The 25,741-nt window shown below is 40.0% G+C and overlaps 1 protein-coding gene across 2 annotated transcripts in view; it reads left to right on the top strand.

Moving 5' to 3' along the window:
• The window catches only part of LOC144504497 (proteasome activator complex subunit 4-like), a 152,361-nt gene that overhangs the window by 93,188 nt on the left and 33,432 nt on the right, over positions 1-25,741 (top strand). For both annotated transcript variants that reach the window (XM_078229852.1, XM_078229851.1), the window contains 13 exons: positions 79-210; positions 3,352-3,561; positions 4,426-4,562; positions 4,667-4,720; positions 6,650-6,779; positions 9,349-9,430; positions 10,588-10,738; positions 11,106-11,175; positions 13,013-13,138; positions 17,456-17,608; positions 20,362-20,466; positions 22,672-22,763; positions 23,375-23,506. In XM_078229852.1, coding sequence (XP_078085978.1) covers positions 79-210; positions 3,352-3,561; positions 4,426-4,562; positions 4,667-4,720; positions 6,650-6,779; positions 9,349-9,430; positions 10,588-10,738; positions 11,106-11,175; positions 13,013-13,138; positions 17,456-17,608; positions 20,362-20,466; positions 22,672-22,763; positions 23,375-23,506 — 1,574 coding nt within the window. The remainder of the gene's footprint in view (positions 1-78; positions 211-3,351; positions 3,562-4,425; positions 4,563-4,666; positions 4,721-6,649; positions 6,780-9,348; positions 9,431-10,587; positions 10,739-11,105; positions 11,176-13,012; positions 13,139-17,455; positions 17,609-20,361; positions 20,467-22,671; positions 22,764-23,374; positions 23,507-25,741) is intronic.

Below are 25,741 nucleotides of genomic sequence, written 5' to 3'. Positions count from 1 at the left end.
GATTGTAATTAAAAGTTTGCTTTATGTTGTACAAAAAACAGTCCAGCCCTTTTCTCATAATGATGTGTGCATTTGCAGGTGCGTAGTAAAGCCCAGCATGTTTTCTTCACAGCCTTGGGGACTTACAATTTTTGCTGTCGAGATCTTATTCCACTGGTGCTGGAATATTTGCAGCCTGACAAACAAAATATAAGCCAGCAACAATTAAAAGTAAGTTTGTGATGTGTGATAAAGAATTAAGCGATCTTAGAATATCTCCATGCGATATAGAAATCATAGATATCAGCCCTGTTACAGCAATTTGTTTATGATTCTCCCCTTAATAATTATCCCATTTGAAATTATCTTTCCGTCGTTATTATCTGTCTGTAGCGTACTTTATCTTTTTCAAAGACCACGATGTTATAGAGTAGTAAAGCGTATTTAAAAATGTTGCACAGGAACTCACCGACCATTCAGTTTTTGTCCTGGTTGCAATCTAAAGAAAATGTAAAGATGCAAGTATCAATTTATTTACTGCATATACTATTTTTTGAGATCCATTTTGTAGACGTGAAGTTAAGGGGTCGACTGTTACATGGGTAATGTTTTTGAGGAGCTTGCTTTCAACAAAAACACATCTGCCCAGTATACCTAACATGGCTCTCAAACAAATCTACAAGGTAATGGGAGAAGCAGTGCACATGTCAGTGATTTATTCTCTGTCTGTCTGTCTGTCACACCCACACCACAAACACTTCTCAGCCCACGACCTTAGCCTTGGTGCCGGGGTGCTGCACTGAGTCAGCATTCGCAAGGGCCTGATGGGCAAAGCCTGAGTCTTCCCTCCTCTCCCCAGTAAAGGCTGAGGATGGTGATTGGTTTAAAGTTTGCTCTGGAAGTTGGTCTCTATTACTCTTCTCCGATCTGTTAGTTTCTCCCCCCACAAATCAAAATCAATCTACGTTTATCCTGCCTTAATTGACCAGTACACACTGGAGGAATTGGGGTATATGTAACTGTTGTAATAAATAATAAATTGTGGTTTTTGATGTGTTTGTACAGATTATACTTTGATTCTGAGCTTTTTGGGTTTGATCCCTGAAAAAGTAGAGTCGACTTTTACATGAGGTATATGAAAAACAACGGTTTTTTAAGCTAAAAATATGGGGTTGACTTTTACATGAGATTGACTTGAACACCAGTATGTGTGGTATTCTTATTTGGTGATGGCTTTCTACAAAGTTGAATGATCTTTTCTAAGAGCTCTTTTGGAGATCGTTGTCATCTGGGGCTTCATAATTTATTGTTTCCCTAATTGATTCTGCAATAGTTTGGGTTTCCATGATTCTGAGATTTTCAGAATTTGTGATAGTTTGTCATTTATTCCTGTTGCATTTTGCTCCAAAAATGAATTTTTTTTGGATTTATTCGCATAAACAGAAACATCGCAGAGGGATCTGTCATGCATGCCAGTATCTTGCTCTTTGATGATTTCTGTCTCCATTGCAGCTTTCCATTCTTTACTGTGCATAGAAATTTGGTCTTTGGAAAATAGAATTAGGATAGAGATTATGGTTTTGAGACTGTTATCATCTCCAACAGTTTGTAACTTTTCCTTTTGTCATCTGATTCAGAGTTTTGATATTTGGGGATGCAAATCACTCCAGATCTAATGCACCTCTTCTGTGTGATTTACATCCTGTAGAAATGGATTGCAAGATCATTGGGACCCATCTTGCATTGGTACTTGAGGGAGCATTGTACTTTGAAGGCTAGCAATTTTCCAATTTCAAATGCATCTGGACTAAACAGAGATGCACCTTTGTGGGGTTTTGATTACTGGATATTGTCCTTCGCTGGAAGGACAGACCTTTTGTCTTAGATCATTGCAGCAGCTAAAATCTGGCAGGATGGAGGGTTTTAATGGGAAGTTTTTAATATTCTCTTGTTTCTTGTTCGTGAATTGTGCAATACATGTTTGTACTGGGTTGTCATCTGTTTTTCTGTAAATTCCTGATTAGAAATGGAGCAAGTTTACCTTCACCAAGATCATCATCTGCTTCTCCCTTCACCTAAAATGCACATCCATGCCTATTTTTTTACCTTCTGCTGTACTGTCCCGGCATTCGTGAGATCCCACTCTGATATGAGCATAGTCTTGTGAATATCTGGTGATGCTCATTATCATTTCCACATTTTGAGTAGCCTGTCTACTGTCTTCACTATAGCTCCTTCATTTAGGTCTTAAACGTTTTTATCATTTGGCCTGAGCTCAGTGTGTCAAATCCCACATTCATTGGAGGGGCAAATGGTTAGACTTTCATTTCTTTGCAGCACCTTCTTTTTGCTTTCAAGGATTATCTCCCTTTTTGGTGCTGAAACCTTGTTGCATAATTTCTAGGAAGGCTTAAGAATTTCTAGGAATTCTGAAGTAGTTTTAGTCCTAACTCTGTTCCCCTACTCACATGTTCATTTAAGTTGAATTAGGGAGGAGTTTCAGACTACATCTAGTCAATTATGAAAACTCTTTATACTCTTTATACTCTCATCTCAATTTTAACCACAATACTGGATTATTGTGTCGAGTTCAATCTACCACACTTCAGGCAAGGTGATGATGTTTTGGAAAGGGTATGAGGAGGTTTATTAGAATAGTTCCGGGATGAGGGATTGCAGTTGAATGGATAGACTATGGAGTTGTTTTTAGTTCAGTGAAGACTAGGAGGACATTTGATAGAAGTATTTAAAATCATGAACTGTTTAGATAGAATAAAAAGAGAGCAACTATTTCCGCGGTCTGGGACGGGGAATAATGAGAGGGCAAAGATTTAAGCTGATTGACAAAAGAACCAGAGGCAACATGAGGAAAACCTTTTTATACAGCGATTGATTAGGATTTGGATGGAGTTTTTGATAGGATGGTAGATTCAGATTTAATAGTAATCTTTGAAAGAGAATTGGCCATATGCTTGAAGGATGAACTAACTATTCTAGGGTAATGTGGAAAGAGTGGAGAGGCAGGACTAACTGAATTGTTCTTCGAAAGAGCCGGCACGGGCTTTGAGTCAAATAGCCTCCTTTTTGTGCTGTACTATTCTATGATGCTGCTGAAAAGGTTCTCCTCTATGCCCATCACTCCAAGACTCAAATTCTTTTACAATCTTCCAAACCTAGCCTATTATGCAAGCTGTGACTCATCCAGAACTCTGCCTCTGATGAGTTGAGTAAATAAAAACATTGAAATTGAAATGTTTGCCGTACTGTTACAATTGAGATTTGCTTCTTCGTAATTGAATTATTTTTCTCCAGATTTTTCAGGTAGTTTCAGATTTTTTTAGTTGTAATTATTTTTTTCATATTTTAAAATAGGGTGCTCTGTACTGTCTTCTTGGAAACCACAATGGAGTCTGCTTGGCCAACCTCCATGACTGGGACTGCATTGTTGCTACATGGCCAGCAATAGTCTCTTCAGGGCTCAGCAAAGCAATGTTTTTGGAGAAACCTTCCATAGTTCGTCTATTCGATGATCTTGCAGAGAAGATACACAGGCAGTATGAAACCATCGGTCTAGATTTTGGAGTAAGTAATTATTAATACTCTAAATGGGGATAGTAAATGTTGGGGCAGTTATCCTCCCCTTTGAATGTGGGACATGCTCAACTTTTGAGCACAAACCAAGTCTCTTTCTACTGTATATTACTTAGAATTCCTGGGGGATACTGGCGGTGGCCAGTCAGAGCACTTGAGCGTGAAGCAATGCAGCCATGCAAATGAGGCAGACTGTAGTTTCCTCCCCCAACACATGGCAACTGCCCATTTGGAGAGTCAGGAAGAAATAGAACCTAGGGTCTATGCTCAGCTTCTTTCAGATTGAAGGGTCTAAGGGAGTCAGCATCAAGAAGATGGAACCAGCAAAAAGGGTACTTTTTCCTTATAAGTAAAGGATATAATCTTCAGGGTTGAAGTCCTCTTGCTGTTGTTTTTACCACTGTTGTAGATCTCTGAAGTGAAGCAGCAACTGGATTTCCACTACCATTTCTAGTTGCAAGATCTTGTCGGGGAAGGATTGTGCCAGGAAAACATCTGGCTTGAATAATGATAGCAATTTGAAATCCATGTGAATACAAGTCAAGTCAGGTGGGGCTAGTGGAAGGGAAAATGGCTTTCAGTTGTTAAGATGCTGTTTTGTGCACTTGACCTGCAGTTCCTGATGCTTAATTGAAAAGCCAAATTTTAATTTGTAAACGTACAAATAATGGAAATACTGGAATACAAATGATGGAAATGTAAGAGTATTCCAGGTCATTGCCCAATAGATAAAACTGCTCATTGTTTTAAGACACGCAGGTAGCTCCATTCATATTTTGGACTTTATAACTGATTATTTCTTTATGAGATTTTAAAGGTTATTTAGCAGTAAAACTAGATGCCTCGTCTGCTCAGATTTCAGATTGCTGTGTGGAACTTTCCGCGTCCTTGATCCAGAAAAAAGACCCAAGTTCTAATTTGTCTCCTATTACTGCTGAAGAGATTGAACGTGGAATCCAGAGCCAAATAGCAAAAAATAATGAGTCTTTACGGTAAGCAGAATATAAGCAGATGTAAGCAGAGTTCGTCAGTAAATGAAAATTCAGCACTACATTAAATGTTTTCTTCTTAATTAAGATTTATTTTTATTCTTTAGGAATTATCAGAAACTAATTGATATCTTGTTGGACTTGCTTGAGCAGCGAAACTTGTAAGTTTTTAAAACTGTACAGTAACCTATTTTTTGGTTTGATAGCTCAATGTAATGTCTTTAGTTTCCAGTATGCCACATTTCAACTCTACCCACCTAAACAAGTGTTGCGATACGGTCCAGGTTTTGCACAATGAAAGGATACATTGGAGGGGAAATTCCCTGATCGACAGATTTTCATTGGAAGTTCAGAAGCGGTGCTACAATACAAACCGGGTGTCATATATAATGAACCTCGAGAGATTTTCTCCCTGTGTCCAGAGGAAAAGTGGTGCGGGTGGCATATTTTAAATGGCTGCCACTTGTTGCACAGACTGAGCTGCCTGCCTGCACAGGCCAGCAATTGGGTTTACCCATGGGGATGATCAGCAACCAGAGTGCACACACTTAGTTACGGCTTCTGTTGTTGCCCAGTGATCACTACTGAAAATGCATCAGTGTGGACAGCGTTTTGAGGATAGTATTTGGCTCAGCTTTAATGGGTGAATAATCATTTAGCTTTCTCTCATTCACTGGTTGGATTCATGTGTAAAGAATGACTCTTTACGCAAGGGCCTGAAATACTGCAGCTGATTGCGGAACTATTCCAGAATAGGTTTGTGCCCCAGGAGGAAGGGAAGGAGGTAAAGTCAGAAAGAAATATGGCAATGGAGGAAAATAACACGTTTGAGGTACAGAGCCATCACATTAAGATGCAGCTTTCCTTACAATTTTCCACTGTAGAAAAATATTAAATATATTGGGTGGAATTCTCCCAAGAAATAATAAGTGCCAAATTCACGTAAAAACTGGAGTAACTCCCACTGGTTTTTCAGTGGGATTTTCAAAATGAATCTCCCGCACAGAGTGCCTCAGCGTGAATCATGATAAAAATCTGGGGGCGGGACCTATTCCCGCTGGAGGGACTGGCAGCATAGCACCCAGTGAGCCACTGCGCATGCACCAAGATCGGCGCATGCGCAATAGCTTGCATTGCTGGCCTCCCGATCGCTGGCCAGTCCCGCAACACTGGCTTGAAGAGGCCCCCCCCCCCCCCCCCCCCCCCACTGATCACTGGCCTCCCGGGCGTGTCCAGGCCAGCCCCAACCCCCTCCCAACCCCCCTGATTGCTGGCCTTCCTCCCTCTGTCGCTGATCCAAAGTGCAGTGTGGCAGCGGGACCCCTCACCTTGCCCCCTTGGCACTGCCTACTGCCTGGTGGGCAGTGCCAAGGTGCCCCCTAGGCATTGCCACTTTGCCCCTTGGGCAGTGCCAGGGGGCCAGGCTGGCACTGCCAAACTGATAATGCCTGGGAGCATCCCCGACCTTTGGGGGACCTCCATGGCTCCCCTTCACTCCAGCGGGGTCGGGCCACCTGCTTGGGGTTGGGGGTGGGGTGGTCGCATGGAGACCAGCCGGCCCGGAGACTTCAGTCCCAGGCCTGCTAATAGGATTTAAATTAGATTTTAAATATTCAAATCTGCTCCGTGCTGATTTTTGGCATGGAGCGAACGACACCGGAAATCCGGCGGGCAGAGGCCATGGCACCCAGCAGGGAGCCCTCTCCCAGCCCGCTGTGCTGCTAGAGCAGTGTAGAAGGCTGGGAGAATTGTCCCCGTTCTTACAATATCCTATCCTTAAGTGGAAGAATAAGACCAATGGCAGCCTATTACATTATGATCCACTGGTAAATGCACTGATTTTTGTTGCATGGTAAGCTGGACTCGTATAATATCCAGAAGAAGAACTATGATGCATCATTGAGTCTTCAGGTTTATTGGTCACATTATTGCAAAAAGAATATCTTCACCACTGCCATGGATGCACAGAATTGGATATTTTAACATTGCATTTCTTTCATTAGTTATGATATGTTTGGCAACCAAATACTTTTTAACAAATCATGAAACGACTTTTATTTTTAATCAGGAAACTTTGATTTTTTTTTTAGACCATGGAAATTTGAACAAATAGCCATTGGTTTCCTTTCCCTGTTGCTGAGAGATGATGTGCCACTACCTACGAGAGGAATCAAATTTTTCATACAGAGTCTCAATCATGATGCCTTAATTGTCCGGAAGGTAGGTTTTCTTTGTTTTAAATTCCACATGTCTAAGCAAAGAGAGGAATTGGATTTTTGGTACTTAATTTCCAAGTCTCTGGTGCACCTCATCAATTGCATGAAATATGAATCATCATAGAATCCCTACTGTACAGAAGGAGGCCATTCGGCCCATCGAGTCTGCACCAACCACATCCCACCCAGGCCCTATTCCCGCAACCCCACTTACTTACCCTGCTAACCTGCCTGACACTAGGGTGAATTCAGCATAGCCAATCAACCTAACCTGCACATCTTTGGACTGTGGGAGGAAACCAGAGCATCCAGAGGAAACCCAGACACTGAGAGAATGTGCAAACTCCACACAGACAGTGACTCAAGGCCGGAATTGAACTCGGGTCTCTGGCGTTGTGAGGCAGCAGTGCTAACACTGTGCCACCCAAACTGGCACCTTAGTGGGTTAATAGATAATAGATCAATGTCTTTGGCAAGTTTCAGAATCAAAATGGGTGATTTCAGGAAATTGGGGCACTAAAATTAACAATCAAATTTGCTTCTTAAGGTGATCTTTAGCACCGGTTTAAAGTTTTAAAAAGTAAAAGAAACTGGTAACTGAGGGCATAAAACAGCCTATGTTCTAACAAGGATGTTGCATGATTAGCATAGTCTAAGTGAATTATTACAAGGCACCAGTAATCAGGCATCCAGTTAGGGTGGAAATGTGACGTTGAATATTAGAAAAGAAAGGAACTACCTATCAAAGTAAATGTTTACATGGTTGGTTTATTTTTTGAAACACCATTGTGTGTTGCTCTTTATCTAATTGCAAAAGATATTTACTGACAGCAGCCTTAGGAAAGGAACATTTCAACTTTGTGTGCTTAAATGGGTATTTAAATAGATTCCAGACTTTCATACAAGGAAAGGATAGATTGGGGGGAAAAGTACCTAAAGCAGCGTGATAGATTTTCATAGGAAATACAGAAGCAGTGCTGCAATACAAATTAGGTGTCATATATAGTGAATGAAGTGAGAGATTTGCTCCCTTTGTCCAGAAACAAAGTGAGGTGACATAAATGGCTGCCAATGCTGTGCCGACTGAGCTGTCGACCTGCATAGGCCAGCAATGGGGGGAAAAAAACTTACACATGGGATCGATCAGCAACCAGAGTGCATGCACTTAGTTACTACTTCTGATGTTGCCCAATGATCCCTACTGAAAATGCATCAGTGTGGACAATGGGTGAGGACGTGATGGATGAATCATCATTTAGTTTACCCTCAATTACTGGTTGAGTTTATATTTGAAGAATGACTCTTGGTATGAGGACCGGAAATACTGTAGCTGATTGTGAAACTATTCCAGAGTACGTTTCTGCCCCTAGGAGATGGGGAAGAAAATAAAATGTTCCAAAATATTGCTGCTTCCGTTGCTGATGGAGAATGTGCATACCTCTTCTACTGAAGTATTTTCCATAAAATCTACTTCTATGTTTCTATGTTAAAAGGTGCAGACCATCATCCGAAGCCAGTAATGTACTTGGTACATGTAAAAGATTTTGGGGGGCGATTCTCTGAGCCCGGGGACTCGAGCGGAGATCGTGTAGCGGGCTGCCTGCTGGACACCATAGCCTCTGCGCATCTCTGGCCGCCGGATTTCTGGCGCCATCAGCTCCATGCCAGAAATCGGGGTTGGCCTGCCGGTGGCATGCGGAGGATGGGAGATCGGGACTGCCCTGGCGGGGAGGGACACTTCCAGGGGGTCAGCGATTGGAGTGTAGTTGGGTCACATGGCTAGCAATAGGGGGTTGCGGATGCGCCAATCTCCACTATGACAGATCGGAGCAAGCCCAGTGGCCTCTCAAGTGAGAATAGGCCCCACCCCTGATTTTTAATATTCACGCTAGTGCATTCTGCAGTGCAGAGTGTGAGAGGTTCATTTTGAAAGTCCCACTTAAAAAAACTAGTGGGATTTACTCCAGTTTTTATGCAAATGCGACACTTAGAATTATTTTGGGAGAATCCCACCCCCAGAAAGTTATTGCTTAATTGAAAATCCCTTTAATCCAGAGATAAAAGATCAATTGAGATGTTCATTATCATCGTACGAGTAAAATGGAAGAGAACTTCCCCACAGCCTGCACTATCCTGCAAGTGCTGAAAACATGGGCCAAATTACCAATGTTTCGAGCAATAATGAGAATTAACACTAATTGCTTTCTTCTTTAAACTGAATTGTTGTCTGATAAATTGATGTGCCATAGTTCTTGATCCTGCATCATGGTTTTTATTTATATATATATATTAAACATATGGAAAGTTACAATTATTGACTTGTATAATGAAGCATTTCATGACCAAAAAATCAGAAATGCAGCAAATGCCTCGGCAAATACTATATGGCAGAGATTGGAATTGGGAGTGACTACAAAGCCATAATTTCAACCAGGAATTCCGATGGTAATTTTGAATGCCTTGGATTACACAGACACACATGATATGTTGTTGGGACCTCAGAATATCAGTCAGAGTATGTGGCAGTTCCAAGAAATTACATGTGACCAGTGCTAAATTGCTTTCATCTGTAGATGGCAATATCTGCTGTGGCTGGCATCATGAAGCAGCTGAAGAAACCTCACAAAAAAATAGAGATTGATCCACACACTGTTTGTAAGTAGAAATGATGTTTGTGATGAATTTGTCAGTGATATTTCTATTTAAATGTTAAAGTACTTTGTTTAGAGTAACCTATCAAAAGATATGCAAACATTTTGAACAAGTTGCACATTTCTAGCTTGGAATGTTCTTAAAGGTGTGGCACAAGTTGTAATGATTCTGGAAACCTCACAATTTTGTCTAAATCTTTTATTTGTCACTGATTTCTGCATGAAAAGTTACAACAAAGTTTTAGAATTTGTTCTCTTCTGTGAAGTGAATTGACCTGAAAGAACATCAGTTAATTTAAATACAAGTAATATGTGGCACCTTTGGACTCATTCAAATTTGTGTTGGAGGTATTTCCAACATAAAATTTACATTTGATTTTAATATCTACCTCTGCAGACAGACTACTGCAGAATACAGAGTACACGTGAAATTATACTTGCGTCCAACTGCCTACTCTTGAGTTTTAATGTTGAAATTTTTTATGATCCCAGCACTAAATTCTCTTGCTTATGCTTGCACGATCTCACCCATACTTTGCACTAGTTGGATGTATTCAACAGGATTGCTAGCTATATGGAGAAGGCTGGAATTGATGCTACTTATAGTATTCACATCCCAAGGACCCTTATTTGTGAACTTCCTTATTAGAAATATTTATAACATTTACTTGCAGTTAAAAGTCTTTGTTTAACATTACTGTCCTCACTGAAAACATTAAAGATGTGAATAAGGATGCTTACAGTAAAAGCAGAATTAACATGTTTGTAAAAATAATTTTGTATGCTGAATATGCAACTAAATGATAGAACATAGGACATACTAAACGATAAAGACCAAACTCCAAATTGTCTATTATCCTGATTGTTACATGATGCAATGATAATGGAATTGTTGACAACTTATAGCAATCACACTCTTATCAAGTTGTCTACAATAAGCCCACGAGGTGCTGGGAACCTTTGGGAACTGTAAGTCCAAAGTCACCTGCTTCACACAAACCTGTTACACTTGCTTATTTATTAGAATACTTTTCATATGTATTTTGCACAGTTGTGTTCACTAGCGAAAATTTGAAATAAAGTTTTGACCCTAAGGCTTTCTGATTTTAAAGCTTCTTCTCATAAATATTGTGCGTCGTATTGTGTGCATTTCCTAACTAGATGGATCCCACCCAAATACAATCCAGCCAGGAGACAGGCCTGATAACAAGTGGCTCCATTACAATAGTTCCAATTTGCCAAGGACTAAAGAGGAATGGGAAGCCTGTTTATTTGTGGAAAAGACACATTGGGGGTACTACACCTGGCCACGGTAAGTATTAGAGTAAGATGGTATATTTTATATCTGGAAATGCAAGCTATATGAATATTTTCCATTCAAATCCTTAAAAGTTCATGCTCTATAAAATTAACAGTGGAGGTACTTGCTTCCAACATTTGAAGAATTAGAAATATTCAGTTGAAAGTGCTGAATACTTCAACATCAAGTGAACTGATGTCAAAGTAATGCATTAATATAAGCCATGCCATCATAGTTCTTGTAAAGCATGTAATCTTGTTTGGTGTGTTAATAGTCTATAACAGAGTGATTTATGGTGAAAGTGAAGTTTTGTGAAGTGTTTTTAAAAGAACAATTGAAAGATGAATATGTGTAAATCTTTGTGTTTCTCTCTAATTAGGAAGCTACTTGTTTATGCCCCAGTGGACCAACAACCTAAACTAGGAAGGAGTAGAAATGAAATGTCAGAGGTAAGAGCTATTTCAGTGTTGATTAACATTTTCCAGTAATCAATTAGGGATTATTTGGTAAACCTGGATGTACAAAGGGACCTGGAGTGTCTTTGTTCATACATCACTGAAGGCTGATGTGCAGTTGCAGCAAGCTATTAGGAAAGCTAATGGAATGTTAGCCTTTATTGCAAAAGGATTCAAGTACAGGAGTAGCGAAGTATTGCTTCAGTTGTATAGAAGCTTGGTTAGATTGCACCTGGAGTATTGTATGCAATTTTGGCCCCTTTCCATCAGAAAGGATATTATAGCTATAGATGGAGTCCATTGACTTCAGGAAGTTCGTAGAGGACGTGCCCCTGTCTACATCAACAGGGATGAAGTGGAAATGATTGAGAGTTTCAAGTTTCTAGGTATCCAGTTCACCAACAACCTGTCTTGGTCCCTCCACGCCGACACTATATTAAGAAAGCCCACTAAAATCTCTACTTTCTCAGGAGGCTAAGGAAATTCAGCATGTCCGCTACGACTCTCTCCAATTTTTACAGATGCACCATAGAAAGCATCCTTTCCAGATGTATCACAGCTTGATATGTCTCCTGCTCCGACCAAGACTGCAAGAAACTTCAAAGTGTTGCGAACATAACCCAATCCATAATGCAAACCAGCCTCCCATCCGTTGACTCTGTCTACACTTCCTGCTGCCTCGGAAAACCACCCAGCATGATCAAGCACCCCGGACATACTCTCTTCCACCTTCTTCCATTGAGAAAAAGATACAAAAGCCTGACATCATGTACCAGCTGACTTGAGAATAGCTTCTTCCCTGCTGCCATCAGACTTTTGAATGGACCTACCTTGCACTAAGTTGATTTTTCTCTACACCCTAGCTATGACTGTAACACGGCATCCTACACCCTTAGCTGAAGTTTGAAGAGTGATTTTTGTCTGTGGGGTTGTCAATTTGGGTCATGTCTTCATCCACTGTCAGCACCTACAGTGTCATTAAGGGGCCTGAGCAGATTTTTGCCCATGTTGTTACATTAAGTTATTTTATGAATTTTACATTTTATGAATTTTACAAGGCATACTAAAGAGGAGGCACACATTCTTCCTATTCATTCCTATGTTGCTAAGAATGAAAGTCATTAAAGAGCTCAAAGTACCTCTGGAGTAAATTGTTTTGCTGCCTTACTGATGGTTTTCAAGAGAATTATTAAATCAGTTCTGAAAGCCAGAGAAAAAAATGCTTCACTAACTTTTAGAATGATTATATCAGCAAGCATCTCTATAGCAGTAGGGCAAAGTTTCCTTGTTTTATTCCTGGGTTGCCAATCAGGAAGCATTTAGCAATGTAAGTTTAAATACTGCATTGCTATCCATGTCAGTGTTAATAGGTCAGTGTTTAAAAATTTCTGCATTCTCTGGAAATGTCACCTAATACTGAGAAGAATCCTGATCCCTACTTTGCTTCATTACATTAAAATACTTATTCCTTCCTTTCTTCTTCACCTGCCGCTTTTAATATTTCCTTTTAAGTTTAGAATATGGCAACGTATATCCCCTTGGTCCTTACTCAAGTAATACAGGATAGGCTTACTGGATTGATTTTAAAAGCAGTGTATTCAGAATTTTCCATGTGATATCTCTGCATGCACTGTTTGTGAGACTGTGGTTATGAAAGCTCTGGTAGAATGCAATTAAATGTTGTCAATAACAAGCACCTTCTTTGAAGATTTTTTACAGAGGCAAAATCATTAATTGCATGTTAATTAAATGTGGTTTAGTATCTTTTACTGTGATTTGCCTATGTCCTGCACAGGCACAATTAATAACTTTTAAATATGTTTCTTTGCAGGCAGAGCAAGTAATTTATGATCGCTTTTCTGACCCACAATTTATGGAGCAATTAATTAAGTTCTTATCCTTGGAAGACCGAAAGGGAAAGGACAAATTTAATCCACGCAGGTTTTGCCTATTCAAGGTACACAGTCTAATGCTTTTAATATTAATAAGCTAATAATTATTAACTCGTGTCTAATTTTGTAATGAATGACTCCCAGTCACTGACCAGAGTTACATTCTTGAGACATCGGTCATTGTTGTAGCTGCCTCCAACTATATCTTGTTAAACCTACTTTACAAATGTATTCCTGAGAGCCTTTTTAAAGTGACTTGCTGATTTACTTGCAAAGGACTTTCACCTTATAGAACCTTTCTCACCCTGAGGATGTGCAAAGTACTTGACAACCAGTGAAGTTCTTTTGAAATCTAGTCATTATTGTAAATTATGAAACACGGTAGTCAATTTATGTACAGCAAGGTCACTTAAAAGCAGTGATAAAATCATCCATTTTGGGTGCAAATTCAGCAGTAATTGTTCGCTAGGATACCGGGAGAACCTTTTGGTTGTTCTTCAAGTAGTGCCACAGAATCTTTTACAAGCAACTTGAGGCTGATGGGAGCTTGGTTTAATATCTGATCCAAAAGGCATCAAATCTGACATTTTTGTTTTCACGGTATTGCATTGAAGTCTTCATTTAGATTATGTGTGGGGCTTGAGAGTTCATGATCTTCTGACCCAGCAGCGAGAGAACTACCACTAAGCCATGGCTAATTCCTGTTTATTTTCCTCTTTGCTGTTTAATATTTTAAAAATTGATAATTTGCATGAAAAAAAACAATTACGTTAGAAGTCATTTAGACCATTTTTTAAAATTACTTGTAGTATGGTTAGGTTATTGACCTTGAGGGATTTGCTCTGGTCATAATTAGTTATGTATTTTTAGATTAGGAAAGCAATTTCCAGTTTTAGAATTATTTTTCCTCATCAACTCTGTCTAAACCACATGAGACTAAGTGAGCAGGGAAACCTTTATGAGGGAACAGAAGTCCCAGTTGCAGGAACATTACTGCCAAAACATAATCATCCGCGGGTGGCAAATCCAAACGTCAGTGTTCGATAAATATAGGAGGGTTACTGCATGTGACAGCTTTATAAATACCATTTATACACACCAGCCTGGCTTAATATCAGTGTGTGGTGGATGCTCCCTATTGTGAAATGAAAATCACGATGCAAGGTGTTTTTCTGCTTTGTCATCTAGATGCATATCTTATTCACATCTAATGTTCCACTTGCTGTTACACAAATCCGTCATTATTCTCCTTGCTGAGACTAGAATATGCCCATTAATGTTTTGTGCTTTGCCTGCATGTGTTCACTGCACTAGGTGGCAGTATATTCCGTAAGTTAATGATTTTAAATATGAAGTAGGAATCTGTATTACATTTACTTCACTGTGCTCTCTCTTCTGCTTCAGCACTAATTCTAGCTCCAATTGCTTCATAATTTGAAAACTGATTTTTTTCCCCACTCTCCTTTTCAATTAATAAATTCAGATCATTTGTTCCCATTTTTGGACCAATTCCATTACTTTTTAAGTTTAAACTTTTTGCAGTTACCAGGTTGATGAGATTATTATGGGCTATAACTTCAATTGAGTCAGATTGCCGCATCACTTGTAATTACCTGGAAATCCAGGTAATCCCATCTCGCCTGACCTGACCCAGGCCAGGTGAATTTGTGCAGTGCAGTTAGTGCCCTGCACTCCCGGGGTGTACACGCTAGGGCAGCTCGGTCGAAGGTAGGTAAGTCAGGCCCCTATTTTACAGATGATTCCCAATGCAGGACAATTGCCCATTGGGTGTTTGAACTTCCTGGGCAATTACTATGCAATTCCTTCGTGGGAAAATTTAGAGGCAAATGGGACTCCCCCCTGGGCCAGCCAACCATATCTTTGGAGTATCCGTCAGACACAATGCCCTGGAGCTCGGAAGTTATGACTATGTTTTGGGACTGTGTTTTAAATTCAAGGCAAAATGCAGACGGTCATGTGACCTATTTGGAAGTCTGCCTGTTTTGATTGCTAGAGGGGCCCATGTTGTTCTATTGTGAAGAAGGTGCAAGATGATTACGTCTGGAGACCAGGACAGCAGCCTGAATGCTAACAGTGGATAGGCTGAGAGTTTCTAAAGTCCCATAAAAGTGCTGAGAATGTCAGGTTGGAAATATCTGTACTTTAAACTGTCCATTTAATTCCATGACAAAATAAAGTTGGGGTATAAAGAATAGTTCATCAGCATTTCTGCCTGGTAACAAAGTCCATATGATTTACGTTACCATAGTGATGGGCTATGAGATGGGGTGGTTGCCGAGGAAGCCATTGTGATATTGAGTTACAGGCTTTCATAGAATCCCTACAGTGCAGAAGGAGGCCATTCGGCCCATCATATCTGCACCAACCGCAATCCCACCCAGGCCCTATTTCCATAACCCCACATATTTACCCTGTTAATCCCCTGACACTAAGGGGCAATTAGTTGTGGCCAATCAACCTAACTCGCACATCTTTGGACTGTGGGAGGAAACTGGAGCACCCAGAGGAAACCCACGCAGACACGGGAAGAACGTGCAAACTCAACACAGACAGTGACCCGAGGCCAGAATTGAACCCAAGTCCTCACTGCTGTGAGGCAGCAGTGCTAATCACTATGTCACCGTGCTCTCCCTGGTGAACCTGATGTGATTTGAACATGCAACCATTTTCCTAAAACGTCACTGAAATCACAGACAAGTTAGTCTGCCAGCATCCGGCAGAGACAGTAAGCACGGCTACGGCCAAACATCTCTATGGTTCATCATGCTTGCGCTCGGATTGAAAAGGCCAAATTATGAAGACTTAGAACAAAGCTGTGAGATTGTCTATCCTGTGCCAGAGGGAGAATCTCCAGTAATACTCTCACCGGGATGGACAATTCTGGGTGTTAGAAGTTACTCGGCTGAGAAAGGAAAAGAACAGGAGTAGACCGTCTGAAGTTAAGAATCACTTTGAACTATTTTGGGAGAATTGAATTTCTCATTAAAGGATAGGGTAACGGATATCTGTGAAGTTGTTTATTTGGTTGTGTTAAAAATAAAAAGGTGGTGTATTCCATTCCACTCTGTGCTTTAAAGTAAAGTTTAAAGTTTTTATTGATTAGTCACAAGTAAGGCTTACATTAACACCGCAATGAAGTTACTGTGAAATTCCCCTAGTCGCCACATTCAGGCGCCTGTTCCCGTCATTGCAGCTAACTGGCACGTCTTTCAGATTGTGGGAGGAAACTGGAGTACCCGGAGGAAACCCATGTAGACATGGGGAGAACGTGCAAACTCCATACAGAAAGTGACCCAAGTCGGGAATCGAACCCTGGTCCCTGGCGCTGAGACAGCAGTGCTAACCACTGTGCCACCGTGCCGCCCCCACAGTACAAGTACAAGTTGCCTACAAAAAATAGTGTTTAGCCAGTGGCAACTTTAGTTTGTTTGTTACAGTAAATGTCTTAAAACATGAAATCTTGTCATCTGTTCAGCTATTAATTGGAAGTTCAAATTACTTTTTGTAAGTTATCAGATTCAATGGGGATTGTAACAAGCCAGGAAAAAATAATCCACATTCAACAACCTGTTCCTCATGTTGTCATATTGGTGAACTGTTAGTGAACCAATTAGTGAACTGAAATTAGGTTTGTGCTATTGATTTGCTAAGACTACTTGTCGTACTGTAATTGGTTTTTATCTAACTATTCTTTGAAGACTGAGGCAGCATTCCTATGGCCAGACTGCCTTATCCCATTTGTAACATGCCCCATATATCAAAACATCCATTAATTCAAAACGTTCAGACTCTTGCTTAAAACATGTATCTTTTGATGAGGAACTTGAGGGCTATCGTGCCCCGTGGAATTATATCCCAGCATGAGAGGAAGAATTAACTACTTATCTTAAAACCATAAAGCTTCTTTGCTTCAAAGTTTGAACTAAAGAATTAACCTGTGAATAAAATCCATTTTCTACAATTTCCAAGAAGTTATTATTGAAAAAATATCAGCTGAATGGATTTAAAATTTTAATCAGTTTTAATCAGTTCAGTCCAGCAGGCTCTGGATTTTCAACTAGCAAATTGATTTGAATTCCTGGTCTTTATTGACTTATGCACTTTTTGGACAGGTTGTAAGTTTGTTGATTGTGGCTGGGTGAGGAGTGAGGGGAGAAATGAAAGTGCATGGAACAAAGTCCTTTCTTTCACATTTTGCTGTATTTCTCTCAAGCTTTCCCAACAGGGTTATGATTGCATTTTTTAAAATCATTTTATCTGAACTTACTGCATGAAATAAAAGTGAAAAATATGTATTTGAACAGTTTTGTGTCAAGTTTTGAACATTAGACATCTGTTTATGTTCCTTTCTTCCATGATAGGGTTTGTTCAGAAACTTTGATGTGGCCTTTTTACCAGTGTTAAAGCCACATATGGAACGTCTTGTCTCGGATTCTCATGAAAGTGCTCAGCGCTGCGTAGCTGAAATCATTGCCGGATTAATCCGAGGTTGTAAACACTGGAGGTATGAAGAGGTAATACCATTGGTTTTATTCTCTACACAACCCAGTTTGAAGTGAGGTGAATATTTATGTTTTAGCAGAATTGACCGTATTTATCATTTGAGATTGGATAGTCAGAATGGTTTGTTTTGTTTCAACCAACTTCTTAATACTTTGTGGCCTGAATCTTCAGTGAAGCTCATGTTCGCACCCATTTTAAATAAATAAATGATAACCTTGGCGAGTGCTGAATGTACATTTTATGATACCAACTGAATTGCTTTTATATTCTCCTGGCTGCAATTCCAACTGTCCAAACTGGCTCCTGCTGCTTGAAAAAAAATGCAATCTCTACTGCTTTTAGGTGTTCAGTGCAAACATAATTTTCCTGAATTTTGGGTTGAATGATTTATATGGATTTGATTATATTCAATGGTTGCCTCGAGCAATTGATGTGATAAAAATCGCACTGTACTTCAGGGATGAAAATTCGGTAAAATTCTTTTTGATTATGGAATTCAACTATTTGAAATGTTTTTCTGACCTCTGCCACCTCCTGTCCATAGTCCATTGCTTCACTTCCACTTGTACATCACCAAGCACGCGTTTTGTTCTGCTCATGTGTGATTGGCTGCTTTGGACAATGATGGAGCAACAAAATTCACTGACCAAGTCGAATGTGCCATTTCCCCAGTCCCTCCTTTCTTTCTTTCTTGCTTTGTGTGAGGAGAGTTCTGTTTGTAGAGCATTGGTGGCGACTTCTGTGGCTGCAAAAGTAGAGGATGTGGCGGGCCACTTCCTTCAGACCTGGAATGTAAGGTATAGAGCCTCGCTCTATATTAAGTTAGAGAAATTGACCATGTTAGATAATGATGATTATCATGATTAATCATGATAGCTCAGAAAATCATGACCATGGCCTTAAAAAAAAAAAACTGTACAGATAAAATACTGTGATCACACTGAGACAGCATGACAATTAGCTGATGGAGTTGGACTGAGGCACCTCACAATCCAGTGAGATCCTGCTTTCACAGGATCACACCTACTTTCCTGCAGTGAATAAACAGACAGTGTTCATGATTGGCCGATTCTGCCCACCTTCCAAAACGGAGCACAAAGGACTAACATATCAGTTTAGCATGTCACCCTCTGGGATTAACCTCTGTTCAAATGGGCAGGTAAAAGTTAGGGTCCCCTTTGGCCAGATTGGGGGTGGGGGTTTGTGCTGTACTATAGTTTTTGACTGTTGAATCATTGTTCTGCACTATCCTGCTCTCGCCACTTGATGTGGAGTTGCCGGCGTTGGACTGGGGTAGGCACAGTAAGAAGTCTCACAACACCAGGTTAAAGTCCAACAGGTTTGTTTGGTAGCACGAGCTTTCGGAGCGTTGCTCCTTCATCAGGTGAGTGAAGAGTTCAGTTCACAAACAGGGCATATATAGACACAAACTCAATTACAAGATAATGGTTGGAATGTGAGTCTTAACAGGTAATCAATGTACAAGCTCGTGCTACCAAATAAACCTGTTGGACTTTAACCTGGTGTTGTAAGACTACTTACTGTATTCATCACTTGGGTATTGCTGATACATCAGCTGGGTTCATATTTTCTTCCTTTACAATGAGGAAACTGGAAAGTCAGAATCCTGACCAAATCAGGCGACTGTTACATTTAGAATCCTAAAATGATCCCAACTGCTTTCACCTCATGATACAATTCCTGGTGTGTCAGATGAGGTTCAAAGGTTTGTCAGTCCAAATATTCCTGCTTGAGGTAGTTAATAGGTGAACAAATCCAGTAATTAAATCACTAACAACTGCAGTAGTCATTAAATAGCTGTTCCCCAGTATTTAGCACGGACCATCTAGTTATCCTCATGTGGAACACGGTCAGATATGAATATCGCCCAAGATTTTGCTGATTTCTCTTTTGACATAAAGTTGTTTGTAAAATACTTTGCCTTGTGCACTATAATATGTGCAGGTAGAGTCAGATCAGGTTTTGAGATGGGCGGGGGGGTTGCTGGCGTCAGGTCGGGTTTAGGGTTGTGGAAGTGGGGAGATTTGGGTTGAGGTGGTGGGGGGCGGGGGGGGAAAGAGAACGGGTTTGGGCCTGGGGATGGGGGTAAGAGGAGTTGGGTTGGGATGGGGGGTTGAGAGTCGGGTTTGGTGAGTTGGGTTGGGACTGGCAATGGGAGGAGGACGAGGGTTGTTGGGTCAATTGAAACCGTCTGAAGCTTGCAATTTAAATCACGTTTTTGGATGGTTCCCATTACAGGGCAATTGCCCAAAGTAAATTTGAACTTTGTGTAATTGCCTTATCTGGGAACTTTTGGGGGGGGGGGGGGGGTGTTCCCAAATGCATCTTTGGGGTAGACCCCGGTTACACTGCCCCAGAGCTCTGAAGTTACAGCCTTTTGTCTTCGGCCACTCTCATCCCTGGTGCTTACAAATTCACTTTTGTATTTCAAGGCAAACTTGTTTCAATAAACAAGTTTCCAGTTAAATATGTGAGATAGTAAACTAACTGAATTCTCTTTCTGCTCGAAATGACCTCTTGTGTTCAACATGTGACACCTTTGTAATCAACAAATAATGTTCTTTTCAAGAGAGAATGCACTTTTTTCCTATTTAAATGTGGGCTGGTTAAGTGGTGGGGATTTGTAGCTAAGGATGGAACTGGAATTTTATTAATTTTATGCCATCCAGCCTTAATTTGCAATATTCCTGTTGCTGGAATGTAGGCTTATGGTTTTTATATTATGTTTGGCCCCTTGAACTAGGTGGAGCAGCTGTGGAAAATTCTCTGTCCCCTTCTGAGAATTGCCTTGTCCAACATCACAGTGGAGACATACAGTGACTGGGGAACATGCATTGCCACGGCTTGTGTAAGTAAAGTGGACAATGTATTTATCTGAACTGTGTAAGGCTTGCATACATTTGAATTTAGCATTTGCCTTTGGTTTAATTTGCTGTAAAATCTTCATGTAAGTCTTAAATAAATTAACTAGATAATAACATAGTTCTAAAATGCAACTACCTGGACTAAATTTCTGCATGTTCACAAGGTTAATTCTGAGTGAAAAGGTCCTGTTTAGAAACATATTGCCTTTACACTGTAATTACTGGGCCTTGATAACCATGAAATAACACTGTTTGTGCTTTATGCAAATATTTGAGGCAAATTTAAATAAAAGCTATATTTTGACAAAGTGGAAGTTTCTATATGGGTTTGCAGTTTGAAGGAATAGTTTTGAAAACAAAATGCATTATCAAAGTCTTCTGTAATTTGCAAAGAAATTATTTGACATGAATTAGTTGAGAAGAGAAAATGTTTTTTTTAGTGTCTTTCAATCCTCAGAAAACTCAAGTATTTCACAGCCAATGAATGATTTTTGAAATATAATCATTGAAGAAAATTTAAGAAAATTGGGCAGCAAATTAAGCACACGGCAAGCTTTCACAAACAATGTGAGATAAATCGTTGGTCATTCCCTTTTGGTGATGTTTGAGAGATAAATGTTGGTTAAGAAGTATCAAGGGATCTATTACATTCACCTGAACAAATAGGCCATTGTAATTTAACATCTAATCTGAAGGATTAGCATTGCCCTACTTAGATTATGAGCTATAGTCCAGGGATGGGCCTTGAATGTGTACAGCCTTCTGACTCTAAGGCAATATTGCTACCATTGAACCAATCTGAAAGTACGATTCCTGGCTACTTTTGGTCTTGTGCATGCATTCAGCAAAGTGCTGTTCAAAAGTAAAGTCAAAACTATATGTATCTGTAATGGGCTGTGATAAAGCATTGTAATCATTTTTGTGTTTTCTCTTAATTAATAAATTGAGCAAAATAATTCCACACCATGAGGTTTAAAATATGGAATTATTTTGGATTTTAACATTCCAGATATTCCATTCTAGAAAGCAATCTAATCTTGCCTTGACATTTTGATTGGAATGGGGCAGTGTTGGGAAAGTGATTATTTTTAGCCTACCAAAAATATGGTATATCAATATTATTTAAAATCAATACATTTGTACTGATGTGCTAAACACAAGGTGTTCTCTTTATAGTGTCTTATTTTTCACTTTCTATAATTCCTCCAGAATGTATATCCATCCTCCTTCAAATTACTTCCATTAAAATTTCCATTAAATTTATCATTTAAAAATAGTTCTGATGAGAATAACATTACATACAGAGTAAGTGAAATTATGTGCAAATCCGTACATTGAATTACAATGCAGACACAATCCGTTCATCCCAGTGCAAGTAAAATGGACAAATTATTTATCTGATGCCGTGTTTATGCACCATATGACCCTCCTTCACCCTGTTACTTAAAGACCACAGTAAGAAGTCTCACAACACCAGGTTAAAGTCCAACAGGTTTATTTGGTAGCAAATAACATAAGCTTTCGGAGCGCTGCTCCTTCGTCAGATGGAGTGGAAATGTGCTCTCAAACAGTGCACAGAGTCACAGAAATCAAGTTACAGAATACTAATTAGAATGCGAACTTGGCCAAGTTCCGCACACATGAGGACAGCCTAAACCGGAATGTTGGATTTATGTCACATTATCAGTAACCCCCACAGCTTGCCCCTGGACTTGCAGAATCTCACTAGCTGCTCTGTCTGGAGACGATACACATCTCTTTAACTTGTGTTTAATGCTCCCTCCTCCACATTGTCTGTACCTTTTAAGACCTGGCTGGCTGTAGGGATTCACATTCTAATTAGTATTCTGTAACTTGATTTCTGTGATTCTGTGCACTGTTTGAGAGCACATTTCCACTCCATCTGACGAAGGAGCAGCGCTCCGAAAGCTTATGGTATTTGCTACCAAATAAACCTGTTGGACTTTAACCTGGTGTTGTGAGACTTCTTACTGTGTTCACCCCAGTCCAACACCGGCATCTCCACTTAAAGACCATCCATTCCTTTCTCATTCAAATTAGAATAACACATATGTAAGATTAACAACTGTATTACTTTCTCATGCATTATTTCAGGTATACTGTAAATAGATCAAAAGAAAGAGAACAGGAGAATTGAATCATAAAAATACATTTTTTTATTCTCACAGGAGAGTAGAGACCCTCGGAAACTCCATTGGCTTTTTGAGTTGCTGATGGAGGCCCCGTTGAGTGGAGAAGGAGGATCATTCGCAGATGCATGGTAGGTGATTTATAAATCCATTTTTGAGGGGAGAAGAGAATTTGAGTTTTTAAAAATGGGCTTAAATTCTTATTGTGAGCGGCAGGTTGGCACAGTAGTTAACACTGCTGCTTCACAGCATCAGGGACCCAGGTTTGAGTGACTGTCTGTGTAGAATTCGCACATTCTCCCCATGTTTGCGTGGGTTTCCTCCAGGTGCTCCACAGTCTAAAGATGTGCAGGTTAGGTGGATTGGCCATCCAATTAGTAGGGTAAATTCTTGGGGTTAAGGGAATAGGGCAGGGAGGGGGCCTGTGTAAGATGCTCTGTCAGAGAGTTGGTGCAGACTCAATGGGCCTCCTTCCACATTGTAGGGATTCTATGTTATTGGGAACGAGCAGAATAATGGGACATATTGAGTAGCTATTTCAAAGTGCGAAAGTAGACATGATGGGCTAAATGGACTCCATTAATACTGTATGAATCTATGATGCATGTCAAATGCAATCAAGGAATGAGGATGATAATGCTGTAATGGTGATCATAAAGAAAATGTTATGGGTTCACTTTCATCGATCTTCAAGAAATGAAAACAATAATTTACCAATTCACATTCTTTGTTTTGTTGTTAGCCGATTATACGTTTTACAGGGTGGTTTGGCACAGCAAGAATGGCGAGTACCTGAACTGATGCATAGACTCCTTCAATACCTTGAGCCCAAACTCTCACAGGTCTATAAAAATGTGCGAGAAAGAATAGGAAGGTGAGTGCTTATCAAAATTTTACTTGGTAGGATTTGAAAACATTTTAATATCCTATTGCTAATAGTGTATTTATACACAGTTGTGGATATGATTTATTTTTTCCTAAATCTACGTTTGAGTATTAAATTGTACAGGTTTAAGAGCTATCGTGAATCCTACAGCCATCTTTACTATTTAAGTTTATTTATTCGTGTCACAAGTAGGCTTACATCGACACTGCAATGAAGTTACTGTGAAAATCCCCTAGTCGCCACACTCTGGCACCTGTTCAGGTGCGCTGATGGAGAATTCAGCATGGCCAAAACACCTAACCAGCACATTTTTCAGACTGTAGGAGGAAACCGGAGCACCCAGAGGAAACTCATGCAGACACTGGGAAAACATGAAAACTCTGCACAACAATCACCCAAGCCAGGAGTTGAACCCGGGTCCCTGGCGCTGAGGCAGCAGTGCTAACCATTGTGCCACCACATGACCAGAATGTCTTTAGTTCAGAATTTACAATGATCATTTTGAAATGAAGCTCTTGTAATTGTTGATAGCACTGTGATGCTAGCATAATGCTGCTAGTGTAATAATTTTAATAAGCATTTATTTACGGATGTCCATGGTATTACTCATCGTCACTGGAAGGTTAATAGTTTAACAACTTGATTTGAGATTTAACAAATCACTGATGTCAGTAAAAGTGACCGTGCAAATGTTGAAAATTCTACTGATTTACTAATGCCCCTTAGAAAAGGAAACCTGTCATTCTTGGCCAATTGTCTCTCAACTGCTTTCTAAAGTGGCCAAGCAATGCATTCACTCAGTAACTTCAAAATGCAGGTAGGCCCACCATTTCTCAGAGCAACTATCAATAGGCAATAAATGCCAGTGTTTCTCATATGCCAAGAATTAATTTTGCAAACAACACCCTTTCTCTTATTCTCCTCCTTTCCCTCTCCTCTTTTCTTCACTTTATTTTGCACTTTCCTTTTTCCCTCCCTTTTTGCTCTCTCCTTTTGTTTTTCTCTCCTTACCACCACTTATGCCACATTCTAACATAAATCATTGGATCATAATCAACTGTGGGGCTGTACCCCCCCACCCTCCATTGAATAGCCTAGAGGCACTGACCTAATTTGTAAAACTCCAACTGCGATTCTGGATGATACCACCTAATCAATTTCAGACCAATGATTTAGCATCAAATCTTTTGATCCCTATGACTATTAAATGTCTCAGTTTATCAAATTAGATAAATTTGTTGAGGAATATTTGGTTGCTAATGAGGATGTATTTAATTAGAAAATCTATCAGTTAGAATACTGCTACCATATAATCTCAATAATGTGTAAACACATATATTTGTGTTGTTTTGCCTTTGTGACCATTATGCTTTGCAGGTATAGGTAACACTAGGAAAATTGGGGTGGCAGGAGTGGTGAAAAATGTAATGAATAGTATTGTTAGTTAAGATTGAAGAACAGTAAAAATAGAAGAATGGACTAGCAAGCAGAGTCAGTGTTATTCCTATGGGCAAGTAGACTTGAAATGTGATGAGGGGAAGGCTGGTGTCCTGCTTTGAGGGAGGACATCTAGCCAGAATCATTGGACTGGAAAGACTAGTGTAAAAGATGTCCATTGCTACATTTGCACTGATAAATTTAGCTATCAGAAAACATAGGGGCTTTGAGCAAAGCCAGGGTCTTGTGTACATGCTCTCCACACACATCCATTCCCTCCAACTCCAACGCTCAGTAGCAGGAGTGTGTACTATCTATAAGATGCACTGCAGCAATTCACCAAAGATCCTTAGACAGCACCTTCCAAACCCATGATCACTTCCATCAAAAAAGGCAAGGGCAGCAGATACATGGGAACACCACCACCTGCAAATTCCCTCCAAGCCACTCACCATCCTGACTTGGAAATATATTGCTGTTCCTTCGCAGTCGCTGGGTCAACATCCTGGAATTCCCTCCCTAATGGCATTGTGGGTCAACCCACAGCACGTGGACTGCAGCGATTTAAGAAGGCAGCTCATCACCCCCTTCTGGAGGGCAACTAGGGAAGGGCAATAAATGCTAGCCAGCCAGCGATGCCCATGTCCCACAAATGAATTTTTTTTTTAGAAGTGCAATAAGGCAATGGCTGCAAATTAATGATTGGCCTTGTGAAATTTAGTGGTTTTCACATTATAGAAAGGGTTATATAAAGCAGGTCCAAATAGAAGATGTAGAAGACTTTGA

This window comes from Mustelus asterias, chromosome 15 (genome assembly GCF_964213995.1).
Source record: "Mustelus asterias chromosome 15, sMusAst1.hap1.1, whole genome shotgun sequence".
NCBI classification, from domain to species: Eukaryota; Metazoa; Chordata; class Chondrichthyes; order Carcharhiniformes; family Triakidae; genus Mustelus; species Mustelus asterias.
The sequence above is the reverse complement of the archived record's forward strand: the minus strand, read 5'-3'. Positions and strand labels throughout refer to the sequence as shown.